Source organism: Rousettus aegyptiacus, unplaced genomic scaffold (genome assembly GCF_014176215.1).
Source record: "Rousettus aegyptiacus isolate mRouAeg1 unplaced genomic scaffold, mRouAeg1.p scaffold_m13_p_12, whole genome shotgun sequence".
Classification (NCBI taxonomy): Eukaryota; Metazoa; Chordata; class Mammalia; order Chiroptera; family Pteropodidae; genus Rousettus; species Rousettus aegyptiacus.
In genome coordinates this window covers 75,568,693-75,585,868 of record NW_023416287.1, presented here as the reverse complement: position 1 = coordinate 75,585,868, position 17,176 = coordinate 75,568,693, and the positions used below count along the sequence as shown (strand labels likewise).

The 17,176-nt window shown below is 36.1% G+C and overlaps 1 protein-coding gene across 8 annotated transcripts in view; it reads left to right on the top strand.

The window, feature by feature from the left end:
• Window positions 1-16,269, top strand: part of SMAD2 (SMAD family member 2) — an 80,258-nt gene extending 63,989 nt beyond the window's left edge. For 7 of the 8 annotated variants that reach the window (XM_016148443.2, XM_016148442.2, XM_016148439.2 and 4 more), the window contains one exon: window positions 1,526-8,371. In XM_016148443.2, coding sequence (XP_016003929.1) covers window positions 1,526-1,649 — 124 coding nt within the window. In that variant the 3' untranslated portion in view covers window positions 1,650-8,371. Of the gene's footprint in view, window positions 1-1,525; window positions 8,372-15,122 lie in introns of those variants that run through there. The other variant, XM_016148441.2, reaches the window with a different exon arrangement.
• The last annotated feature ends 907 nt before the right edge of the window (window positions 16,270-17,176 follow it).

Here is a 17,176-nt window from a genome sequence, read left to right as displayed (position 1 = left end):
AAAAATTACTGCAGAAGGCCTCATCTGAGGGAGAGATGGAAAGCAAGAGAAGCTTTATGTGAAGAAAAAACACACACAAAAAAAAAAATGGAGGGGAAGATGAGAAAGGGTCAGTCTTGCCTATACCTCATGGATAACGTGAGACCACTTGTGAAGTGCGCTAGTGCAATTTTCAGCTGCGTAGACCACTATACGGTATCTAAATCAAAATAAGGCATTGAGTCTGTACAGAGAGATTTGAGACTGTTGTGTTAAGTCCCGTGTGTCGAGTTTTAGGGATGATCATATATCCAAATGTCTTAGCGTGTGTTTCAGACCCTGAGACAAGGATTCAAGTGCAAAGAGTTTGTTCAGGAAATGGAGGAAACACTGGTAAAGAAGGAGGAAGTAGGGAGGTGAAGTGGGGGAAGGAAGGCAGCCAATACCATTATTAAGCAATCTAGTGTAGTGGGTGGGTCACTAGGTTATTCCCTTAGGAAATCTTTGGAAAACAGTAAAGAACATACAAAATTCTCTCACTCAGAGGGAAAGGAACTGGGCATTTAAATGCCAATTCCTGTGTCATTTGTTGCTCCTGGGGATATTAATTTCCTGGCACTTCTCGCCTGCTACATGTGGACAAAGCAGAGAAGTTCTCAGGCAGATAAATACAGATGCCTGCAGTTGGAAGTTATATAGAGAACACTGAAAAATCTGAAGGGTATAGTGGGGCATTGACACCATCTGCTACAGAAAACCACATCCTTGGAATAGTTTTAAATTCTGTTGAGCATGTGTTGCTTGAAGATGAAGTGTTGAGAGTAGCCTTTTTTCATGTTTGAAGGGTTATCACATTGAAGAAGCAAGCAGACTTACTGACTTTATATAGTAAGTAAGACAAAGCTAAATCAGTATATGGAAGTGACAGATGTCATTGAACAATTAATGATTCTCAGAGAGTAGTCCATTTTGTTGAAATACTGAAGTTGTTTCTTATTAAAAACCTGCGTGATGTTGCTGAAAGGGAAGTCGCTCATTGGCCTTGGCAGGGAATGTTGAACTATACAAATCTGTGATTAGCTAGGGTCACAATTCTCCTTTGTTTTGGTATAGTTTAAATTTGAACACTGTTCCACTTAAACTTCATTTGGTAGTTGAATATCTTATGTGGTTGATTAATAAGTAGAGTGACTATATGCTTCAGTTAGTTTAGGACAGCCCTGGTTTGATGTCTTGTTCTCTGGCGTATTATTAACAGTGACTGTGTTCTTTCATACAGGTGTCCCATTTGGGGTGGTAAATAATTTTTTTTTGAGGGACAAAAAATGTTTTTTATGAATCTCTTTAAAAGTTATTGGTAATACTTCGTTAGACTGCGGATTAAGCAGTTTTCAAAATCATTAATCAGATATTTAGACTTAATACATGTTCAAAAGAAATTTGGTTTCAGTATATATAACCTTTTATCTAAATTCTTATTTCATGTAGCTAAACTTAGTCATGTTCTTTTCATTTCATAATTATTTTCTTGTATTCTTTTAAACAGAAGGCAGACGGTAACAAGCACTCCTTGCTGGATTGAACTTCATCTGAATGGACCTCTACAGTGGTTGGACAAAGTATTAACTCAGATGGGATCCCCTTCAGTGCGTTGCTCAAGCATGTCATAAAGCTTCATCACCAATCGAATCCCATCAAAAGACAATGTAACAACTCTTCTGTCATAGTATTTGTGTGTGGTCCCCATGGACTGTTTACTATCCAAAAATTCAAGCTAGAAAACAGCACTTGAGGTCTCATCATTTAAGCACCTTGTGGAATCGATTTCCTATACTCGAATATTAGATGGGAAAATTAGTGTCTAGAAATACCCTTCCATAAAGGAGGAGAAGATTTTAAAGACTTACTGATGTCTTGTTGGGCATAAAACTGAGTGTCCCAAAGGTTTATTAATAACAGTAGTAGTTATGTGTACAGTTAATGTATCATGATCCAGTATCACAGTATTGTGCTGTTTATATACATCTTTAGTTTGCATAAATTAGGTGTGTGTGTGCTGCTTCTTGATTTAGGCAAGCCTTTATAAAGTTAAAGTACCTAATCTGTTATTCCCACTTCTCCGTTATTTTTGTGTGTCTTTTTTAATATATAATATATATCAAGATTTTCAAATTATCATTTAGAAGCAGATTTCCCTTGTAGAAAAACTAATTTTTCTGCCTTTTACCAAAAATAAACTCTTGGGGGAAGAAAAGTGGATTAACTTTTGAAATCTTTGACCTTAATGTGTTCAGAGGGTCTTAAACATTCATTCTTGTTTGTTTGTTTATTGCTAAATCTCATTACAAGGAAGCCTTGTAGAAAATCTTTCCAAACCTCTTCTTTATTCCTTCTTTTGTCCTGATACCAAAACAGCGTAGCATGACATCCATTGCCATTAAGGTTGCACTGATAATGCCAGCACCAGTTGATTCTGGGGTACAGTAAGAATTCATATGGAGTAAGCTGCTTTTTCTTGCACCAGATTTCAACAGATAATAATTGACTTGTGTGACCTAACAGTCTATTAATTTATCCTTACATCTCATAAAAATGCACAGGTGGCAGTATAATTATTTTCAGGGATATGCTACAATTATTTCAATATATTGGTTTTTTTTTAAAAAAGCCGATCTATAGATATAAATACCCTTTTTAAAAAGATATTTTAAAATATTTCCATAACAGACCTAGTGCTCTCTGAGTTTCATTTGCTTTAGTTACCAGATTGTTATGAATGGACCTTTTGTAAATGTAACTGCTTTTGCAAAACACCTAGAAAAGTGATGCTGAGGTACGATCAGCAGATAAGGGCCATCTGTTTTTAAATTATGTTGTATTCAATTTATAAAATCTTTGTTATTTTATATAATTATGAATTCAGAATTTTAAAAATTGGGAGAGAAGCAACTTTCTAAGCTTATAATTACCTAGAGTCTGAGCTGTTCTAAACTAATCGTGAGTATATGGCTATTAGAACCAACCACATTTTATGTTCTGCAGTGGGAGGAGATGCGAGAAGCTCTGTTGGTAGTCTCTTCTGCAGCACATAACCCCGTGTCTAATGTTAACTCATTGTGTTTAAATATTTCCTGTTTGCATCTCAATAGAAATGAAAAATAGCCCAGTCCTCATCCCTTTCTAGTAAATTTTCATGTTTTTTAAGATAAATATCTTAGGTACTTGTTTTTTGAAACCATATTCATATGTCTCTACAAGGTGTCATTTTTAATACGTCAGCATTTGGTTGTTTTCTGTTAGGTTTTCCACACTTTTGAATATTTGTGTATTCATGTATGTAAACTTGGTATAGTAATTTTTTATTCATTCAACAAATATTTATTGTTCACTTGTTATATGTGCCAGGAACTTTCTTAACCTTTGGGTAAAGGTAAACAAGATAGATACGGTCCCCGCCTTTGCTGAGACAGTAGTTATTATAACCCTTAATCAGCTTCTTTGTCTATGAAGGAGATAAACAGGGTACTGTGACATAGCATAACAGAGGGAAAGCTTCTTTAAGGAAGTGACGCTTGAGCTAACAGTTGGCGTGAGAAAGGAGCAAGCCACGCAGACAGCCAGGGGAGATAGGCGTTCCTGGCAAAGAGAACGGCATCAAATGCAAAGGCTCATTTTAAAGGAAACTCATTATTAGGTATGAATGCTTTATACGAAACCTCTATACAGATCCAATCTTGAGGATCAGAGTGATTCTACAATTTATAATAGTTGAAGGTGGCCTTATTTTATGATAAACTGTTTCATATGTCATTCTCAGTAATATTTCTTCTTCCTCAAGCCCTTGCTGTAAAAAGTTTGTCATTTGCACCAGGTCAATACTATTTAATTTAACAACCCTTTCTTTAAATCTGCCTTGAGCAAGTTTTTACCATTGCAGTGTCTGGCTGCTTGCTTCCAGACTTCCTGCTGCCCACTAATTTCTACTTCCACAATGTATCTTATGATTTGAGTAAATGTCCCAGGTATTAGCATTGTCAGATCTGCTCGAGATAAACCAGTGGAGCCTCTGCCCTTTGAAGGTTGTTTGCTTATAGTGATGTTGGGGAACAGTTCTAGGGAATAACTTTGAAAGTGGTGGAGGGTCCTGGGAGTTATTCTTGCATTGATATATTAAGTGAAGCAATGCTAACTACAGCATTTCACTAGTGGATTACAGCTCTACAGTTATGGTGGGGTTCTTCCGTACAATATGAAGCTGGGACTCAACTCTTAGGAAACACCTGTTGTATTGAGCAGTTTTACCTGTCGAGCAGTTATTTCATGGTGGTGACTTCAGTTGTGTGACGATGTTCAGTGGTCATGGTTATATATTTTGCTTTTTAAAATAAAAAAATTGTTTATTTATGTAATTACTGTGGTAGACCAGGAGTAACAGAAACTGTGGAAAGCTAAATAGCGGATAAGTGGAGGACTACTGTAGTTAACAGAGAGGCAAAATTAACCTGTTTTACATTAGTGATAAAAATGTTTTTAAGCAGTGCCTCCCCAGAGTTTCTTCTTGATGAAGATGATGAACCCATAAAGCATTTCTTTGTTTATCTTCACATTCAGGTAGAAATACACAGCTGTTTCCTGGGCTATCCACGATTCAGATTTCTTGGAATGTTTCAATGAAAGAGCATCTACAGTGTGCAAGTAGTAATTCCAACCAGCGGCTTTTTTCCTTATTTGCTTTGTAATGAGATGCTGTTTTTGCATTCTTTTTTGTCTACTGTGGCCTAATTATGTTGATCATTTTCTCCCCCTTTTATAAGATCGTTTACATTCTTCTAAGTGATGAGATTTCCTCTCTCTTGAATTTGTCTATTTAAATTAGCAACGCTATTTAGAATTTCTCCTTCACATTGCTGGTTATTGTCTCAGTTTAACAACATGAGAACTGAATGACCATGTGATCACATTGAGATGAATGGCAGCTTTTGCCATAGATTCCTTAGAAACACACCTTAAGGCTGGCTTAGGAAATAGGAGGCTGGTGATATGTCCCCACTGACTTTGATCTCACCAATGGCAGCTTCATTTTTATTCTGTGTTGGAATAAACATAGACTTTTTTGTTCGTTTGTTTTATTGCTTTAAAAGTAAGTCTGAAAAGTCATAACCACTGGTTAAGATTAGAAAACAGCTGGATTTCAGCCCACCTTTTGGAATAACCCTGCTTGTATTCTTTTCTCATCCTGCTTTAAGACACTTTCCTGGCTACGTTTGAATTACACTGGTTCTACATTATGATACTAACCATTCATTAATGCCTATTCTTTACCCAGCCACTGTGATAGACTTTGAGTAACAAAAAGATGACTGAGATTTGGCCCTGACCCTCAAGCTGTACTTCGTATTGTGAAGATTACTTTCTCTTTCAGGTCTTATCACTTTACCAGAAGGATTTCTGCTTAGTTTTTCTTGAAACCTAAATATTCTTGTTCTGTACTCTTATTCTGTATGCCAAGTATATATTTACAAATTGTTGAATATCTAGTTTTTATTTTTACCTTAAACCATATCTGGTCTAGCTTGATCGGTCTGTCTTTTAAACATTGTCAGATTTTCTCCTTTGTTAAAATTATTTTCATTTTACTTTATTTGTACCTTTGTCAGTTTCATCAAGACTAAAACTTTAAAAGTGAAAAACAATCAGTCCAATCTCTTGCTAGTTGAAATCAAAGAGTACATATACCTAGTCGATTTCTCTACCTCTTCCAAAAGCTGTCTAAAAATACCTTTAAGATCTTTTTTTTTATTATTAAGATTTCTTTTTTTTTTAAATAGCTAAATACTTGGAACCTTTATTCAGTAACAGGCACCCACTTGGTCTGCTCGATTGTGGGATATAAGGTAAAACAAGACAATCTTCACTGTACTTAAAATTTCTGATGTGCAGTGTTTGCTTTCATAGTTCAGCATCCCAGTTTCCCATTTTCACCCCTCCACACTACCCCCTTAGTATCTCTTTAGATAACTGAGGAGTCTGTGGACAAAAGCAACACGTGACATTTTCTTTTATTCTGATCTAACACATCAGTGTTTAGCTGTGACAAATTATTGGTGCATTTTCTTTTCTCCATGAGTTTTACTTTGTGAAATCCTTCATATTCATTGGCTGAATTTTGTTCTTCCTCCCCTTCTCTTGTCAACATATGTCCCTAGTGGTTTTGCTGGTTGCCCTCCTCCTTGCCAGTTATGTTTTATCTACATAAATCAGAATGTTTCTCTCTCTCGTATTTTACTAAAGACCAAACAAGATAGTGCTGTTCATATCCAGGGTCCTAACTTCTTCATCGTGAATATTGATGTTCAGATTGGTCAGTCACTTAATCGGAGAAAGTCCAGTTAAACATCTTTATGACTAGCAAATAGCATAAATCATCAGATTCTGTTTTATGTTTAGAATTATGAATTATGGCAGTTGCAGCCTACAGTACTAGCCCTGTTTCCACCTTGGAGCATACTGGATTGTTGTATTTAGTACAATCAGGAGTAATGACGACAGTGTGTGGCTTCTAGAGGTCATCAGAATCATCCTGTTGTGTCCCTGTTATATCTTTCTTTCCAGGTTTTCATGAATATTTTGTCTGTTCAGACTACTTTTTATGTATGGGGATTGAGGGACAAATTATCTCTTGGCATGGAATTCCTATGTTTGTTGCCTCAACTAGGAAATGTGAACTATACTGGAGATAGACAGCCTCATGGTAGTCTTTATGAAAAGAATTTCTTGTTTAATGTGTTCACATTATTTCTTAAATAGGAACTGTTTTACCTTGGATATTATAGCTAACTTTATATATAGTATAACTGCCTTAAATCTTTTTAGTAGGAAATATATAGTGTGTATTTATGGATTTATATATACATACAAGTACATGCAGAAGAACTTTAGCCATAGGGGTCATTTATCTGCATAGACTTAACAATGTTGAATGCTTCTGGTGTTTAAACTCCAGATCTTAGTAAAAAGTTTTTAATTTATTTGCAGACATTTTCCTTTCATGAACAACCATCAGAATAATTTTTTTATTCCACCAGAGTCCTAATTTGGCAGTTCAGTTAATATGCCATTTTTAGGCAGCTTGACAATTAAGAATCGTAACGGTAATTCATTAACATCAAATAAGCTCTGCCATATACCCCTTCATTAAATGGTTATACATGCAGTGGTCTCTGGAAGGGTTAAGTTCCAGAGGGTTAACTTCCTCTTTTCTTTTTTCTTTTCTTTTTTCTTTTCTTTTCTTTTCTTTTCTTTTCTTTTCTTTTCTTTTCTTTTCTCTCTTTTCTTCTCTTCTCTTCTCTTCTCTTCCTCTTTTTTTTCTCTTCCTTTTTAATACTTGTGGTCTCCTGCCCCCTGCCCTTAATTCTTTTCTCACTGGTGTAAAATTGCTGCTTAAGATGCCCCAGGAAGTACCACTACCAAGTCAAATTCTCCTGTATTTAGGGGTAACATGAAGATAGTTCAAACCTGACCTTCTTAGTTGTGCTCAAAAGAAATGGACTTTCTAAACTTTTTAGGGCCATCTCTGATTCACAGAGAATATGACTGGATAGAGTATATTAACCTAAGTTAATTTCATTGTCAGTTGGTTTGCTACCATAAGGTCCATAAGACCCCAGATTTCACCATTAGTTGAGATGTAAGGATCCCTTGGAAGAATAATGCCACTGATGATGGGAGTGAGAAGGATTTATTAACTCTACACAAAGGACCTTTAGATTTTTCTCCAAAAAAATTTCCCCAAAATGATATTCTCCTACCCTCAAAAAGAAAAAGAAAGCTCTTCTCCAAAATTTCTAGTTCTTTTGGGTTGAGGATAGGGATTTACTTCCTATTTCTTAAAAATGATAATTTATCGAGCAATGAAATCCATAGTATATTGATGTAAGGACACAAGTAAAGTTTTAGAATTATAAAAATAACATTTTCCATTTCACACTCTACTGTTCTTCTTTCTCCCTGTGGCTTTAAAGCTTTTGGCTATTTTACAATGTTAGTCACTAGATAACTTGCCACATTTCTAGTTCTATATTAAGTTCTACCCTTTACAATGCTGTAGCATAGAGTTGGTTCTCAGCATTTGTCTGGAGGAATAGAAATCCTGCTAAAGTCTCTTTTCCAAAGATTGAATTTTCCTTTTCTGAATAAGTCCCTGAGAAAATATGTTTGTCTCTTTCATTATTCACTTTCTCGAATTGTTAAAACAAAGAAATATTGTTCAAACAAATATTGATGAGAAAGAATGGGGTCTTTTTCTGCTGAATGTATGTACCTGCTTTAAGAATGTAGTCATGTGTTGGTTTATGTAATTAATATACACAGAATAAATTGGGAGAAATAATTACCACATTCGTAGCAAGTAGGTAATAACATGCATGGACATTAAATCTTTTGTTATACCCTATTTCTTGGCAAAGTACAGAACCCAAATTGGTCATATCTTAGACCAACTATACCTCAGGCTTCATTTTTGCTTTTTTGACCCTGACCTTTAAGGTGTAACTATTTGTATCTTTTTTATTAGTGATAGTGAAGCTGTGACACCAACCATTTTTATACAAGAGGGCAAAACAAGAAAAACTTCAGAGATTAAGATGAAAGCAATTCTGCACTTGTTGAACTAGATCACAGCGTTGTAGGCAAAATAAAAATGTTCTTATCTGAGAATATTCTTTTTTGCCATATTTTCCCAAGGTCAGACCTTCTGGTGAAACACAGTTAAAAGTAACATAATTCAGGGCCTTTGTAATCTGAGGGAAATATTTCCAGTTGGTCTTTTCAATGTTTGAAACAAGAATGTGGGACATAGTTGGCAATGTTTTCACCAAAATATATATATGAAAAATCATATAAAGCTAAATAATTCATTTAGCTCTTAAAATCTCAAAAAGATAGTAAAATACTGTATAACTGGAAAAAAAACAGAAGAACCTTTAGAGGACTTGTCTGAAAACAGGTTTCAAGGATGACTTTATGCACTGCTCACAAATTTGTTTAAGTACTACCAACTATTCTTAAAATGCATACCGTTAAGTAAGATATTTATGGACTTCCTAAGAACTAGCCATTGGCAAGTGTCCTAAAAATACTTTGAGCTGATGCCCACATAGGTAGCCTTATGCTCTTGAAAATGCTTATCTTTTCTCTAGTGATACCGAAGGAGGAGTGAGTGGTGGTTTTAGGATGAGCAGCTGCCCTGGTGTGCCAGGGGTTCCCTGGATACAGACAGGACTTCCATTGCTAAACCCAAGAAAGTTGCAAGTACCCCAGGAGTTGCTCATCACCATAGGTATTCTTGTGATTTACCCTCACTCCTTTAAATTTTGTAATATTCATGATTAAATTCAGCTGCCCTGTGGCTTTCAACATTTCTAATACTTAGATATGTGTCCTCCAGTCACTTATTACTGTGGATGGAATGTGAGATTTATAACACACAATAGCCCTTGGCACCAACCGGGTGAGAGACTAACACTGGTGATCCAAGGAAGGTAACTGGTGGTTTAATGAGATAGAGAAGAGGCAAGTACATAGCTAAGTTTTTCAGAACCTGTGAGTATATGTAAGTATAAGTTTCCTCTTCATGTAGTTGAATGTAATCTGAAATTTACATTTTTCACAGTAAGTGAAAATTGAGTGCTTTTATGGATTTCTTCTCTCTTGAGGGAAAATATGGCCTTTGATGCTCTTTCCTCTACTACATTCCCCAGACTATCCTGCTTAAGAAGCCAGAATGTGATATTATATATTTATTCTTCGTAAATGATGTGTTGAGATTACTAAGTGCATCAGCCAGTGGCAGGTGAACAAACTGGATGTCCTGATCCAGACTGAGCAGTGTCCTCAGATTCCGATAGCCTATCCTCAGGTGCTTACCAGCTGGAACACTGACCTTGGGAGGTGAGATTTTTTTTAATGTAGCATTAATTTTGTAATGCCATATGATGGATGCAGAGTCGTCTTGTTTCCCTGTGGTAGTCCTCAGAGACTGCATACTCTGTGCACTGTGATGTAGATGGTAGATGTGTCCTTTGTAAGCTTTAATCCTATGATTGTCAAAAGTACAATGTGGTTCTTTTTTTAAGTAAACATGACCTGAGGCTTTATTACAGCTGGTTTTCAATTTAAAATTGTGAAATACTGATTTCCCCCCACCCACACCAAATATTTTGGTCTATTTAAAGTACAAAGAAAAAATAGTTATACTTCAGAAAACATTGCTTAACTGTCCTGTGATTTCTGGTCAGTTTTTATATCTGTATGTGTGTGTGTGTCTGTGCTTTCACTTTTTGCCTTGTTTGCGCTCTACCTGTGTTAACAGTACTTTCACCTTTGAAAGGTGAACATTTTTCCTAGCATTAAAAAAAAAGCCATTTGAGTTGTTTACCATGTTATTATGGGACTTATTTTTAATTTTTAATTGTTCTAATTGGTTTTGTTTAAACTGATATTTTTTTTTTAGAGGGTGTTTTATATTTTGCTGTTCGTGCCCTAATGTGTATGGAAACAAAAAAAAAATTGTGTATATTTCACATAATGGAGGTATGATATGAGGAGTACATTTTTTTAAATTTGATGTTATATGAAAATTCCACTCCCCTGGCAGACAGATCTGCACTGCTTAATAACCGTCCATCCCCTCCCAGACATAGCACACACCCCACAGTGCTAGTAAGTTATGCATTTTAGTTTATTTCAGAGCTCGTCTGTGCCAAATTAATAATCTACATGATCTATGCTGTAAACAAAAACAGACTAGAACGTAAAACTCACATTTACTCTCGAAATGTACTCTTAGGAAAAAAGCAAGTGCTATTGTTTTTTAAAAGATTCCACTGAAAAAATATTAAGTAAGACATAGCGTACTCATAATTAGTCCTATCATCATGATGAAATATTTGAAAAACTTTTTAGATCAACTAGACTTCCTTTGTGCCTTGCAACAGCTCAATTCTCTGAACGAATCAGTACTTATCCAGGTAGCAGACTGCTTTCTTTAAAACAGACATGCTTTAGGATGTAACAAAAGGGACCTCAAAAGTTAAAATACACTACCTTACTTGGCATTAAACAGTCCAGGGACTAGCATGGTTTCATCAACAATTTTGTATTGGTAGGAAACCTATTTAAACAATTCTACTTAAATTGCTACACCATACTATATAAGCAATCTAAAAGGAATCTTCCAACATTGAACTAACAACATCACTTCAGTTGACAGAATGACTAGCATTCTTTTCCATTGTCACCTCACCCTGGGAACATTTCTGTCAGCAGCCTCCTAGTGACATTTTATCTGCATTAGAATTTTGTAACAACTCTAGTGTCCATAATGGCACATATTCTTCAAGGGGCTGAAGCATAGGGGAGAAGTATTAAGTTGTATGTTTGGGCTTTCTCCCCACTTGGCAAATCTTTTTTTCTCCCTTGCTTCAAAACAGATCAAAAGCCCCTGAGTGTGAGGAGCGGGCATATTAGTATCAGACTGAAGTACTGCAATACAGTCATTTTGCACCAGATGTGTCTGAGAGCTAGGGTGGAGACTGTCCTCATTTGCTACTTAATGACATATTTGCACTGTGTAGCTGTCCAGGTTATTGTTTTTTTTAACAGGCCTTTGTCCTTTTCATCAAAACATGCAAGATGAACCCAACCTGAAAATTAAGTTCACAAATATAGGAATACAGAATAAAAAGTCAAAGGCATACATCAAAGCTACTATCTGCCACAGTGAATAGGTATGGAAATAATTTGTTAAATTGATTAAACTGATGGTGATTTTGTAAAAAAGCAGTCATGCCAGTTGGCACATAGGCATAATCTTAAAATTGATCACGTCAGTAGGTGTCAAGAACATTGCATCAGACTTACGGGCAACAAGTTTAGTGACAAGCCAACAACAGACTGAATAAGCATGCTCTTTAGGAAGCTACAAGAGAACAGAATGTGTTCCTGTGCCCAGTCCAAGCTTCATGACCTTAATCATTACAGAATACCTGGAGTTTGATATAGGGCTTTGCCACAGATTTTACAATCTAACTTCAGTAGTTTTGTTAGCCGCCTTTGCACCTGCCTTAATGGTATGTAATAATAAGGTTGTTTAAAAAGTTTTTCAAGTAGTTTAGGAAATTGAAGGTGCTTCCGAAATATGTGTGGGAAAAAGATGGACAAAATACGTTAGAACATGGTGTTCAAGGATACAATGAATTGGAATAGACGGAGAGGATTTTTGAAACCAGTTGAAATGAGGCCTTAGAACAGAACTCTTGTTTGTGAGTCTGAATATGCACGAAAGCTGGACATTACTGATCTGCTGTGATTGGTGAGTAGAAAACTGACAACCACAAGCTTGGTAGATGCTACCGTGAAGCCCACATTCTAATAATAGGGCCTAGAACTCTAGGAGGTAAAAGCCATAGATAGCTGTACACTTTGGGTTTCATAATCTGCAGTGAGATTGTGCTGCTGAGCAAGCAAGCTGGGCAAAGAACGATACCAGCCATAACCCCAACCGAGGATGGGTTGAGGGCTTGGAGGACGGGGTCAGGGGTGGAAACACATACATATATTATGTTTAAAATTTGACATTTGCTCACAGCTGGAGATTATTAATCTAGAGAATCCTCTGAAATTTTGTGCAGAATGTTGTGTATGTGTAGATTTTTCTGATGAGAGGCCTTAAACCACTGCCCAACAGCAATTCTCCACTGAGACCACCTTTCTTGAACTTAAACTAGAATTCACTCATTTAGTTGAAGTTTTTTTCATGAGAGATCTTACTTCTAAGCTATGTTTGAGCATACTATTTTAAATATAAATGCTATATAAATTAAGATTTTAATACAAATAACCCACTTTTAAATGATTGCAGTTTTTAAGTATGTTTGAGCTGCAGTGAGACAATGAAGATTTAAATAAGCCTAGCTTAACATCTGGAATAAAAATATTCTAGGTTGCCTTTTTTATTGAAAATATTTTTATCTTGAAAAAAACAGATTGGTGTCTTTGTTTTACCCAAGAACCACAAGCTACTTTATTCCAACTTTTAAATTAAGATCTTGCATAATAACATTTGGTATCACCACATTTTAAAAACATACTTAGTCAATCACAAACACATTTTCTAAGGAATTGAATTTTATAGAGATAATTGAATTCTTTCATCTGTAACAGAATTAGTGGCCTGCAAACCACTGTGGCTTTTTATACTATGCACTAAGTTGTTAAAGGGGAATTTTCTGCTGTAAGTTACATGCATAAAGGAAGTATGAAGCAAAGGGAAATTTGATTTTTAAATTCTAAAATGGCAACCACTGACAAAATGTTATACTCTAAAAGTTTTAACTACTTTTTAACTAAAGCATTATTTTCCTGTCTTATTTCATTATCTAGGTGCTTAAATATAAAATCAATATTTTAATAAAACCAAGCTAGATTTAGTAACAAATTTGGAGTTCAAAATTTCTAGCACATCTATATAACATCTCATGTGGTATGATTTTCATTTTCCAAAATGTCAGTTTCATTCTCCATTAGGTCCTGCTTCCCCCTATAACCAATCTACCCCGATAACCATCTGCAGTTAAAGAAAGCCCTAGAATACTGCTGTATCTTAGAATATTTAATTGATTTATTTCTGTATTTTTTTAAAACAAATCACGAAAGAGATGTCTATAAATCTGGCTTATTACATTCTTTAAAAGATCACCTTTGAAAATGAATTCATATTTTGTGGATCCACTATTTCTAATTTGTATTTGTGTGGGTGTGCTTTTTTCTAATCAGTATTGCCACCAAGGAACAATTAATCTTCGATTTTGTAATTTACATAATTAGTGATTGGCTGGAGAGGGGCTTTTGAACATAAAATCCTTTAAGATAAAATTGGGAAATGGTACAGGGTCTGTATGATTTAGACTTTGGTTGTCTTGGCGTTTCTCAAGTGGGAATAGCAATATCTAAAAGGCCATTGAAACAACAAGAATGCTAAGGGTGGAATGCTTGGAGAAAACAGGCCTGTAATGGTCAGATACTAAAGTTATGGATGATGGAATAAAAACTCAGTTGCCTTTTTTAAACTTTTTTTTTTTTCTATCTTTAATGACTGAACAGAATGACATTCTGCTAGCTTTTAGCCTTAGTTATTTCTGATGTCATGGAAAATGTAGTCTCAGAATCGGAGGTCTTGGGTTTGGGCCCTGATTCTGCCAATTTATGGTGACTTTAGATAAATCATTTAATCAGTCTGCCTCAAGTTCCTCATTTCCTCAGATTCCCAAAAATGGGGAAGTTAGTTTTCAGGGTGGTTGTGAAGATTAAATGAGAACTCTTGAGAGGGCATTTCACACTCTCAGTAGGTGCTCAGTATTAGATGACTGAATCTGTAGTTTACAGAATCAGGAAATGCTAACAGTGAAGGTCTTTACTATCAGATCTTCCCCTCAGAAAATTTAGATGGAGATGTCAAATAAATGAAAACCTGTTGTAGCAATTATCTGTTGCCACAAAGTAATGCATATGTGCAGCAGTGAACATTCATTTAGTTTATGAGAGCAATGATTCAGGCTGGGCGGCTCTGGGCAGTTCTTCTAGTCATGCCCGGGGAGTCTTACAAGGGGAGTTGGCCTAGACAGGAGCCACTCAGCCCTTTTCCATGTTTCTCTCATCTCCTGTTAGCTCGCCCAGGCATGTTTTCACGGAGGTGGCAGAGGGCAACAGCAGCCAAGCCCAATCCCACAACCCCCTTTCAAGTCTGCATGCTTATGCTGACCAGCATGCTCCAGAAGCAAGTGACTCGGCTCAGCACAAAGTAGAAAGGAGCTGCAAAGTTACATACAAAGGGGGAGGTTTCAAGGATGGGGGAAGAATGGGAGCCCTAAATGCAATCAGCCCCTTATACCCAAGTTTTATGTTGTCTGGCATTTGTACTTTTGGCCAGTAAAAAGGAAAACGTAGAGAAGCGGAGGAGATCCCAAGTGGGGGATCTACTTGGTTGAAGTGTTTTTAATTCATAGAGCATTAAGTAAAAGTCTATTCTAACATATACCATGAAGGTGAGTTAAAACCAAAGGAATGTATTTTCTTGTCTACTCTAGGTTCATCATTGCTGTTGCTCCCGGCCATTATCACATGACCTGCTTGAACACCCTCTGAACTCTGAGTCTGGCTTGTATAGAACTAGAAGAGTCTACCTCATAAGTGAGGTAAAAGGAAGCATTCAATTCAGAGAAACCTTTTCTCTTAATGAACATTCATTAATGCCACTTCCAAAACCTTTCTGGGACTTTTTAAATGTAGAGATACTGTGTATCTGCTTCATGCTGGCCATTTTTAGAAGCATGGAGTGCTTTAGGGAAGTTTTGCCAATAATAATGCTTTAGCAATAATCCGGTTGATCATGGTGTGTTGTAACTGACAAATTTTAAAGAAGGAAACCCCAGAGTTATCTGTGTCCTGTTTCTATATTACATGTATCAACAATTGTCTGAAGAGTCTGACTCTCTGGAAGAATTTAGGAAGTGAGCTTCTCTTTGGCAGCCCTAGAAAGTGGAGTTGACCTCAGCCTTCACCTTCTGTGTGTCCAGTGTTTACTTACATTTTTCAGAGAACCGAATATATTTCTCCCAGGATACATGTTTAAGTGGCCTCTCCTTCCCCATACTCATCTTTAATGGTCTCATGGTCACATAACTTATTTCGATTATCACATTCATGTAAATACATGAAAATATTTTGTGGTCTCTTACTGGCAGACCAGTGAATAAGACTATTTTTTAATTCTTTTTTTTTTTTTACTTTCTAATATACCTGTTATTTTTGTAAAATATGAAAACAATAACAAAAAGTCCTATCCACATTACCAAAACCAGAGAAAAACACTGGTATAACTTTTTCTACTTTTACTTTTGATGTCTGTATATATTCATCAGGACATGTTCGAAGCTCCTTTAACAGTTCCTTCAGTTAGAGAAAGCTATCACAAATCTTAAGAAAAATCTCTAAAATTCATTAAGCCATTCAGCAAGCTATGTAATTTTCATTTGATTTGAGCGACACACAATATCTATGTCAGTCTACTTAAAATTTGATGTTTGAAATTAAATATAAAAATTTTAGACATCCTTTTCATGCATGTTTTTTATGTACTATAAATGTGAATATATACTTTGATGTATTTGGAACCAAACTTTTTTGTCTTGTCTGTTGCAAGTATCCTAAAATAAAAGTGTGCAATGGAACCAACTAATTTTATTCATCAGCTAGCTGCAAGTCTTCAGATATATTGAGCATAGAGGGTATATTGGATACACATAGCATTAAACAAGCCAAGTTAATATTAAAATTTTTGTGATTATTTCCTCAGTAATATTTTGATAAATTAGGCAGTTATTAGATCAGGATCTATCTTTTTCTATTTTCCACCTTACAAATGTATTATCAAAAGTATTACTATAGATTTTATATATCCAAAAATGTCTTAATACTCTTTGGGTATTTTTTTCAAGCTGCATGTTTATATAAACATTTTTGTAAAAACCACAACTTCTGAAAAATAGGTATGGTAAAAAACATGAAATTCCCTTCCATTCCAACCCATCTCCACTGCCCGCCCTCCTTCCCTTTTGGTGATTTTGTCTTTACTACGTGTGTAATAGGAGCTAAAATTTTCAAGAGACGTGATCTTAACCTCCTGGTTCTGAGAGGCCCCCACTGTGACCTGTCTCTTTATCATCCCTTAGGTGACACCCACCCCGCCCCCACCCCAGTATTGCCACAGTGACTCCAAAACTGATTCTCTTTATCACCATTTCTTCCTGACCTCCTTACCTCAGTGGCTGAGGGAAAGTTGTCAGGGCTAAACCATGTGCTCTGAGCCCTAGCTGGTTCTGCAAGACTTCTCCAGCACACTCCCAGTTACTCTTTCTCAGGTTTTCATACTCAGTCACCACTTGCCCATTCCTACAGCCTACACAGGCTCAGTAACTCCCACTTTAAAAGACAACAGGACAAAGGTTCTTGCAACTCACATGACTCCTTCCTAACTGCTGCTCCCTGGCAAGTGTGTTGAGACCAGTTTACATGAGCCGTCTCTGCTTTCTGTCCCACCTCCTGCCTGCAGTCACCTCTCCAGTTGCCGCAGTTGCCTGTG